The sequence below is a fragment of the Etheostoma spectabile genome, chromosome 3 (assembly GCF_008692095.1).
Source record: "Etheostoma spectabile isolate EspeVRDwgs_2016 chromosome 3, UIUC_Espe_1.0, whole genome shotgun sequence".
NCBI classification, from domain to species: Eukaryota; Metazoa; Chordata; class Actinopteri; order Perciformes; family Percidae; genus Etheostoma; species Etheostoma spectabile.
In genome coordinates, this window is record NC_045735.1 from 34,245,844 (window position 1) to 34,254,623 (window position 8,780).

General features: G+C 47.4%; 1 protein-coding gene across 1 annotated transcript in view; it reads right to left on the reverse strand.

The window, feature by feature from the left end:
• The window catches only part of LOC116685781 (cGMP-dependent protein kinase 1), a gene marked incomplete at its 5' end in the record, with an annotated part of 77,956 nt that overhangs the window by 23,664 nt on the left and 45,512 nt on the right, over positions 1 to 8,780 (reverse strand). The window contains 1 exon segment of the mRNA XM_032510718.1: positions 70 to 175. Within this exon segment, the coding sequence (XP_032366609.1) occupies positions 70 to 175 (106 nt within the window).

An 8,780-nucleotide genomic window follows, 5' to 3' on the forward strand; every position in this document is an offset into this window, starting at 1 on the left:
TAGTAGAGCGTAGTAGAGTGTAGTAGAGCGTAGTAGAGCGTAGTAGAGCGTAGTAGAGCGTCTCTGTACCTCCGGACGAAGTCCATGTGCCGGGAGTGTTTAATGAGACCGGTTCTCATCATGATCGTCTGGAAACCCTGACGGTCGATCGCCCAGAGCTTGATGTCTGTCAGCGCTACAGACAGACAGACAGACAGACAGACAGGCAGACAGGCAGACAGACAGACAGGCAGGCACAGGGGCCGTCAGGCAGACATGCAACGAACGAACAGACAGGCATCAGGCAGAAGACCAGACAGACCTGTCAGACAGACAGACAGGACCGGCAGGCATACAGACAGACGACCGACAGACCGGCCAGACAGACAGACAGACAGACAGACTACGACAACAGGCAGACAGGAACCGGGTGAGAGGGAATAGAGTTGACGAGCAGTTTATTTAGCAGTAAAGTACCTGTTACCTATGTTAATGTTAACTATCATGTTCGTTCGCTTCCATGAGCCTGTGCCCTATGTTAATGTTAACTACATGTTTGCAGTAGTTGGCCTGTGCCTAATGTTAATGTGTAACTAGCATGTTAGTTTAGCAGTAATTAGCGCTGTGTCTATGTAAATGTTTCACTCGCATGTTGGTTAGCAGTAAATAGCCGTGCCTATGTTAATGTTAACTAGCATGTTGTTAGCAGGTAATTGCCTCTGCGATGTGTTAATGGTTAACACAGTAGTTTAGCACAGTACTTAGCCTGTGCCTATGTTAACGTTAACTACATGTTATTAGCATTAATTAGCCTGTGGGCCCTATGTTTAACGTTAACTAGCATGGTTAGTTAGCAGTAATTAGCCGTCCTGTTATCTCCTAACATAGCCCTACCTCTCTGTCTGGTCCTTTATTCACTGTCTATGAACTAATGCAGATTACTTTAAAAAAACACACATTTACCAATTCCAACATTGCACCCGTTATCTTCAAGGGGTGATGTCAAAAATTCAGAAATACTTTATTGATCCCCAAAATAATAATCGGAGTTAGAACTTGAAAGAAGACATGTGGATAATATGCACGGTAATTCCACAGTAACGGACTTTTACTTATTGTTGTATGGCGGTGTAACCGTGAGGCCTGTGATGTAATCCAGTAGCTGACCCTGAACCTCTTTGTCTCTGACTTATTTTGGTATTATTTAATTTCCATGTATCCATTTGTCTATAGGCAACCCGAGGCATTGCTGTGTTAATTTACACGGGAACCCGGGTTGGCTCCTGGTGCCTCAGCTACGTCAGCGCTCAGCAGCCCAACTTCCCCCACAGCTCTGTTGGCCTCACCCCCCTTCACTGTTTTCCAGCCAGGCTATCAGTCGTATCATCCCTCCTCCTACCTCGCGCCTCGTCCCTCGTTTCTCCATCCCCGCCGCCTCCTCCTCCTGCCTCCTCCTCGCGCGTCATCCTCCGCATGCTTCACTCCTCAGAATACGCCAGTTTTGCCCTGAAGCTGCAAGGGTTCACAAGCTCCGGTGGTTTGGGTACTAAAAAGTGCTCTCTTGAAACGGGGGCCCAGGTCAGACCTTGTAGTGCTTTCTTTTGCATGTGGATGGAAGAACTGGTCCGTGATTTCTTTGGTGCTATCTAAATGTTTTCCTCTCTGGGTCTCGTTCGACTACGCTGGGATGACATTGACGCTAAGTGGAGCGGGAGGGGCTGGTCGGCCGCCGGCTGCATGGGAGGAAACAGGGTGGTAGAGGTGATCGGACGAAGGGACATGCGATTACAGATAACTGGATGTGTTGTTCCTTCTTAGTGGCTGGGTCCTCCACAGCCCATGGGACGCGATCAGAAGAACACGTCATTCATTTATTGCAGGCTCGATGTTTTTTTTAAGAGGCTTCACCTGCACACAGAACCTTATCAAGGGCGGATACAAAACACCAGACACAGGAGAAACGTACACAGCGCACACAGCAGCGCACACACCCCAACACACATCACACACACCCATCCACACACACAACCGACACACTATACACAACACCACCACACACACATAATATACACACACACCACACCACACACACCACACTACGACAGCAAATATAACCCCCACCACCCCACCTCAAACACACACACATATACACACCACACACGCACACACAGCACACGCGGCACACGTCATGCAACGCATACCACCAACAGCAGCCATCGCGGGCAGCCACCCGACTGGTCTGCGAGTGCCAGGAAAAGTAACAAGGGGAGTTTGAAGATCGGTAATTGGAAAGAGGGCAACAGTGTAACGCCTCATGTTGTTTGTTTGACGAGCAACAGGCCTAAATAGGTGCGAATAATCACGCAGGATATGGACAAAACACCCCGGCCCCAAGCCCCTAAACCGCTGCAAAGCATGGTGCAAAAGTGGGGGTGGTTTGCCGGCCCCCGGGCCCAGGCCTGGCGCCGGGTCCTCTTTGGTGACAATCATGCGTCCAGGGTTGAGTAAGAAGCTTTGACCAGTTATTCGTCATGAGCATGGTGCTTTGCTCGCGCATCCACATCCCGGCGGACCCAAGCAGCCCATGAGGACAGCTCAACGGTAGAGAGCAAACCTGATGGCATCACCAAAGCAACCAGCATGAGTACACAGAAACAGACAACATTGAGGCACCAGTTACATAAGTAGCAACAAGCCAGACGAACAGATGTAAATACATGAGGACCACACTAATGACCTACAATGAGGGACAATAATAGACTTATTGCGTACTACTATAGTGCCTGCAGACCTACAGTGCGGTACAACAAGCAGCAACCAACATACGGACAGAACAAAAGACAAGACCTAGAAAACAATAGTACATAATATACCATTCAGCACACCATTATTGTGACACATGAGTGACAAACATAATGCACTATTAGGTACATCATGAGTAACAACCTTATTACAACAGCATAACACCTGTTAAGACAGTATGTCTACAACAGCTTGACCCTTTTAATACCACATTGTGAATCAATATATAGGACAAACCCTGTTTTCAACATGAAGACCACTTATGACAACATTTTTGAACCTCAATACGCGCCATGCTGTTACAATTATTTGAATGACCCTATTTTGAACACATTTCAGTGATTTACACACAGACTCCCCTTATTCAAGTCATACAGACCCTCCGTTACGTACAACCAAACAGACAACATGAGTACCAACAGTGATTACACAAATCAGCACACATGAGTGATCAACATGAAATTAAACCATGACTACAAACCACGTATACAACTTATTGACCACACATACAACATGATTACAACAATCACATACACATTAAGTACTAAACTACGAACCTACCAACATGATAATTTATCACTCCTATTTATTGACCACAACTTATCAACAATAACTTCTATTAAGTTACACCTTATTACAACATGAGTACAACATTATTACAACGATTAGTTATCAATCATTATTCCCAACAATAATACTACCATGAACAACCTATTATACAAACATGAGTGCAACATTATGACCACATTAAGACCATATATTGAACAACATTGTGGGGTCACATTAAATACCTCTGCATGAGTACAAACGATGGGTCACCATGAAGACTATCCTTAGTTACAATATGAATACAATTGAGTTAACACTGATACAACTTAATATCAATATAAGAGATTCCAATATGTAGTTCACTAAACAATGATTAACCGACATGATAGTACGCGACTTAATACAATGATAATACCATAATTACTACATTATGACCTACAATTATGTACTACATGAAAGTACAACATTCTCGTCAACATGAGAGACCACGAATTAAATACACATTCTGATGTTGCCGATATAGGTACCAATTCATGAATATTCAATATTTAATATGCAATATGATTACACACGAGGAATATAAACCACTGATTCATGTGATCACGATTCGACGTAGACATCGTCCTTGATCTTCAACAGCCCTAAATACCGTTCGCTGGGGCCTTGACTCGACGCCATTTTCAGAATTTCTGATTTTTTTTTGGGTAAAAAATGATCGTGAATTTGCCGCGGTTGGTGACATCAGCGCGCGTGATGATGGATAGCTGCGTTACCTGTGACGGGTTGCCGTGCGCTTGATGATGGATACGCGGCGTTACCTTTGACCGCTGGTTTCCTGTGCTTTGATTGAATGGACTAGCGTGCGTGTACCCCGGTGAGTTTGCCGTTCGTGATGAGAGGATAGCGTGTCTTGTTACCTACCTGGTTGACGGTTGCCGTGCGTGGTGTCTTATTCGATTCGCGTGCGAAATAAAATATAACACTGTGCGGGTTGCCGTGTGTGATGATGGATTAGTCGTGTGTTACCCGTGTGGGACGGTTTGCCGTGCGTGATGATGGATATCGCTGGTCGTTCCACCTGTGCGGTTGACCGTTGTAATGACGGGATAGGTAGCGTGGCGGTTACCTTTGACGGGTTTGCCGTGGTGGTATGATATTGGGATTATCGTGCGTTAGGCCTGTGGACGGGGGTTGCCGTTTTAAGTGACGTTATATAAGTGTGCTGTTAACCGTGTGACGGTTGCCGTGCGTGGGGGATGATGGCTAGGCGTGCGCGTTTAGCTGTGCGGTTGCCGTGGCGGGTGGCAGTTGTAGACATGCTTGCCCAGCGCTCCCGAACACCCTTGGCCGTGCGCCGAGGGTCGCACAGCGGTCGTCCCCTGCTTTGTCACCGGTGCCTCTGACCTCGCTACTCCCCCGTCCCCCTCCCGTGGGCTGAACACCTCCCATCTTACGGCCACCATCATGCCGCGGGGGCCGTTATTACGTACCTGACACGCGCCTTTTGACACGGCACGCGTGCAACAATGCTGCTCTTAAAACTGTGTGCGCGGTGGCGTTGGAACAAAGGGTCATGTGTTACCATCTAATCCAGGTTCGATTTCAGCCATAAAAATGGAACAGTTAACAGCGCTCCCGAGCGCCACGCATAATACACATGAAACTAGATTGATAATAGATAGATAGAGAGATAGATAGATAGAGTAAGATAGATATATAGATGATAGAATAGAATAAGTAGAGTAAGATGGAGAGCCTGGAGAGATGGATGGAGAGATAGATGGTGAGATATAGTGGATGGCTGAGATGAGATGGAGATATGGATGGATGAGAGTGGATCGGGAGAGTATAGGTAGGATAGCTAGATTGATAGGATAGATAGAGTCGACTGATTGAGTGAGCTAGATAGAATTGATGAGAGATAGATATATAGATAGATGTAGAGATGGACTGAATGGAGAGGATGTATGGAGTTGATGGATAGATCGCTGGAGAGACAGAATGGAGAGATTGATGGAGAGATAGATCGTATGGATGGAGAGATAGTACAATAGTCGATGGATAGCTCGATAGCATAGGATAGATCGATAGATTGATGGATGGAGAGATAATGGGATGGAGGATAGACAGATGATGGATAGATGGCTAGATAGATAGATGGATAGATAATAAATAGACAGAGAGGAGAGATGGAGGTAAATGATAGATAGATAGATGGGAGGGATGATAGAGAGATGGATAGAGAGATGGATGGCTGGATTGATTGATAAGAGATGGAGTAGAGAGGATGGAGAGAGAGAGGGATGATGGATGGGTGGATGGGAGATGGATTGATAGATAGACGGATGGATGGATAGACGTAAGATAGATGGATAGGATATAGACGGAGGATGGATGGATGGGATGTGTTGTCCGTCCACCAATCAAACGGAAACCCCCACTCAGAACACCATCTGGATGTTAGAACGAACAGACCCCCCGCAGAGACAGACCCTGATTGCTTTTGGTGATTGCCACGCCAGTCTCCGGTGCGTGTGCTGGCTCAATTGAAATCGATCCTCGGCGTCCTTTGTCAATCGCACAAGCACTGGCTTGAATTGAGTTTTCTATCCTTTTACTGACGGTGTGAAAAAACAACTCTTGGTCCCGTTTACACTTCTAAACCTGGAGGATTATTCGTTAGTTTTTAATACTTTGCCTACATTTTCCTGATGATAGGCCAACATACTTTTACGAAGTTAAATTTCCATGCAAGGACTTGTACTTGTAGACGGATTGTTTTTTAAGTACTTTGTTATAATGAAAGGATCTGAATGCTTCTTTCTTGCACCAAAGCAGTAAATGTCCATTATCTCAATCTCTGAAATATTTATGTTATTGTCCAACAGCGTGCGGGACGCGGAGCAGTTCTCACCCTCCAGGACGTAGACGTTGGAGCCGTCGTCTCCCTCCTGGATCACGCAGCAACCTTTGGTCAGCTTGGTGGATGCATGCAGTCCATGATGGTCAGGATCTGCCACAGCACACACACGGCTTGACCAATCACACACACCCCACACACACAAGAGGATACGCACACCACACAACAACACGCACCACACATACACGCACCACACGCACATTAACAGTCGTGTCTTGGCTACTGCGTTTGTGGGGACCAGTCTTGGACATAATGCATTCCCCTACCCCTTACCCTCCACCTTAACCATCAAACCTAAATTCCTAACCTTAAACCCTCCCCCTCAGCCCTAACCTCACCCTAAACCTTAACCCTCCCCCTCACACCTAATCATAACCCCACCCCGCACCCTCCCTTAACTCTCCCCTCACCCTCACCTTAACCCCACCCTCACCCTAACGCGTCATAACCCTCACCCTCACCCCTACCTTTACCCTCACTCACCCTAACCTTACCCTCCCCCTCACCCTCACCTTAACCCTCAACCCTAACCTAACATAACCCTCACCCTAACCTTAACGCATACCCTGCCCCCTAACCATAACCCTCGGACCTCACCCTCACCCTACCCTACCTAACTCTAACCTCACTCTAAAACCAAGTCTTATTCTCAAAAAGCCTTTACAACGTATGGGGACCAGCAATTTTGTCCCCACAAAGCTGTCGGACCCCATAATCAACCTGTATTCACAGTTTTTGGTACCCCACCATGTAGCTAAACTTGTCCCCACACACAGCCACGCACACGCACGCACTCCCGCTGAGGTTCCCTGCCATTTTCCATATGTTTCATGAGTCGTTGTCCATCAGCGCCCGCTGGCTCAGCCCTCGCTGGACCTGCAAAACACACACCATAGACCCTGTCATCCATGTGTGTTGTAGTGTGTGTTTGGTGTGTGTGTGTGTGAGTGAGTGTGTTGTGATTGTGTGTTGTGTATAGGTGGCGTGCGTGTGTATGTATGGTGCTTACTCCTTGCTCTTGCCCGTAGCGGTGAGCGTGACGATCGGTGCGCTGGCGAGGGGTCCAGGGCCGTGGACTCTGCAGAGATCGCCTGTCCTTCATATTCCGCTTGGGCTCAGTCAGTACCGACTGGCGTCCTGGACCGCTGCGAACAAACATGTAGACCAGTAGGACCATTGTTAGGGGGGGGGTCCATCCAGGCAGGCCTCTCACCCGGAGACGTGGGTCGCTTTGTCAGTTGTATTTTTCTGCACGACTGTAAAGACAAGAGTTTAAGGTGAAATGTTTTCCAAGACCAGGACACGCACGGACAATAGATAAATCCTAGTGTGGGTGCATTATGACCATCAGGCGGGAGTCCCGGACTCGAGAACCCAATTTTTCTATGGTCCTCGGCGTTGTCTCGGTCTCTGCCACTGGTCTTGCCAGAATCTGCTGTTTTCGGCTTCTGGTCGTGGACCGAGGGCCGTGTGTACTTTATTATGTGTTGCTAATCATATTGGTAGGGACAGTGAAACCCAAATGATTGTCTTGATACTGTCAACATAGACCCTTGCGTTTCTTGTCCCTGGATCGGTCTTGTCTTGAACTCAAACCTCTTTGGCTCTTTCTTGTCTTGGACTCAAACCACTTTGGACTCGGTCTGTGTCCTTGGGACGGCAAACCTTTCTTTTGGACTCGTCTTGTCTTGGACTCAAACAGCTTTGGACTCTGTCTTGCTTGGACATCACAACCCTCTTTGGACTCTGTCCTTGTCTGGACCCAACCTCTTAGGACGCGGTCCTTGTCTTGGACTCAACTTCTTGTGGACTGACGTCTTGTCTGGACTCAAACCATTTTGGACTCGGTCTTGTCTTGTGGATCACTTCTTTGGACTCGGTCTTGTCGTGGACGCAACCCTCTTTGACTCGATCTTTTTGTCTTGGACTCAAACCTCTTTGGACTCTGTCTTGTCTTGGCCTCAAACCTCGTTGACTCGGTCCTTGTCTGGACTCCGAACGTTCTTTGGACTCTGTCCCTTTGACTGTGTGACTCAAAGCCACTTTGGATCGTCCTTGACTGCAGACGTCCGAACTTCTAATTTAGTAATTTGTGATATTTAATTTAATTTACGTTTTATTTAATGGTAATGTTAATTACGTTCTGTGCACATGCACCCCTAAAAATTTTGATTCATTTAATAATTTAAATTAATTTAACTTAAGTTATTTAACTTTAAATACATCCGCACATGCAAAAGACCCTAGAAAAGTGAATGTAGTGAACTTCTGTTTCTCAGGCGGGAGGCTAGAAGCGGCGGAGGAGCGTGGCGGGCCCTTCTGATTAGACCTCAGGTGTGTTAGAGGTCAGGGGACGCACCTGGGCTCCCGGCGTGTCGGGCGGCGGGTGCACGCAAGCAGCAGAAAACGGCGTCCGCGGGGGTGCCGTGTGCCATTCGCTCGTCGGGCTCGAAGCCCTGCAGCTGGCGATCAGTCGTCTGCTCGTGGTGTCCCAGGCGTCGCTGTCCAGCTCCAGGCCGGTCGATCATGA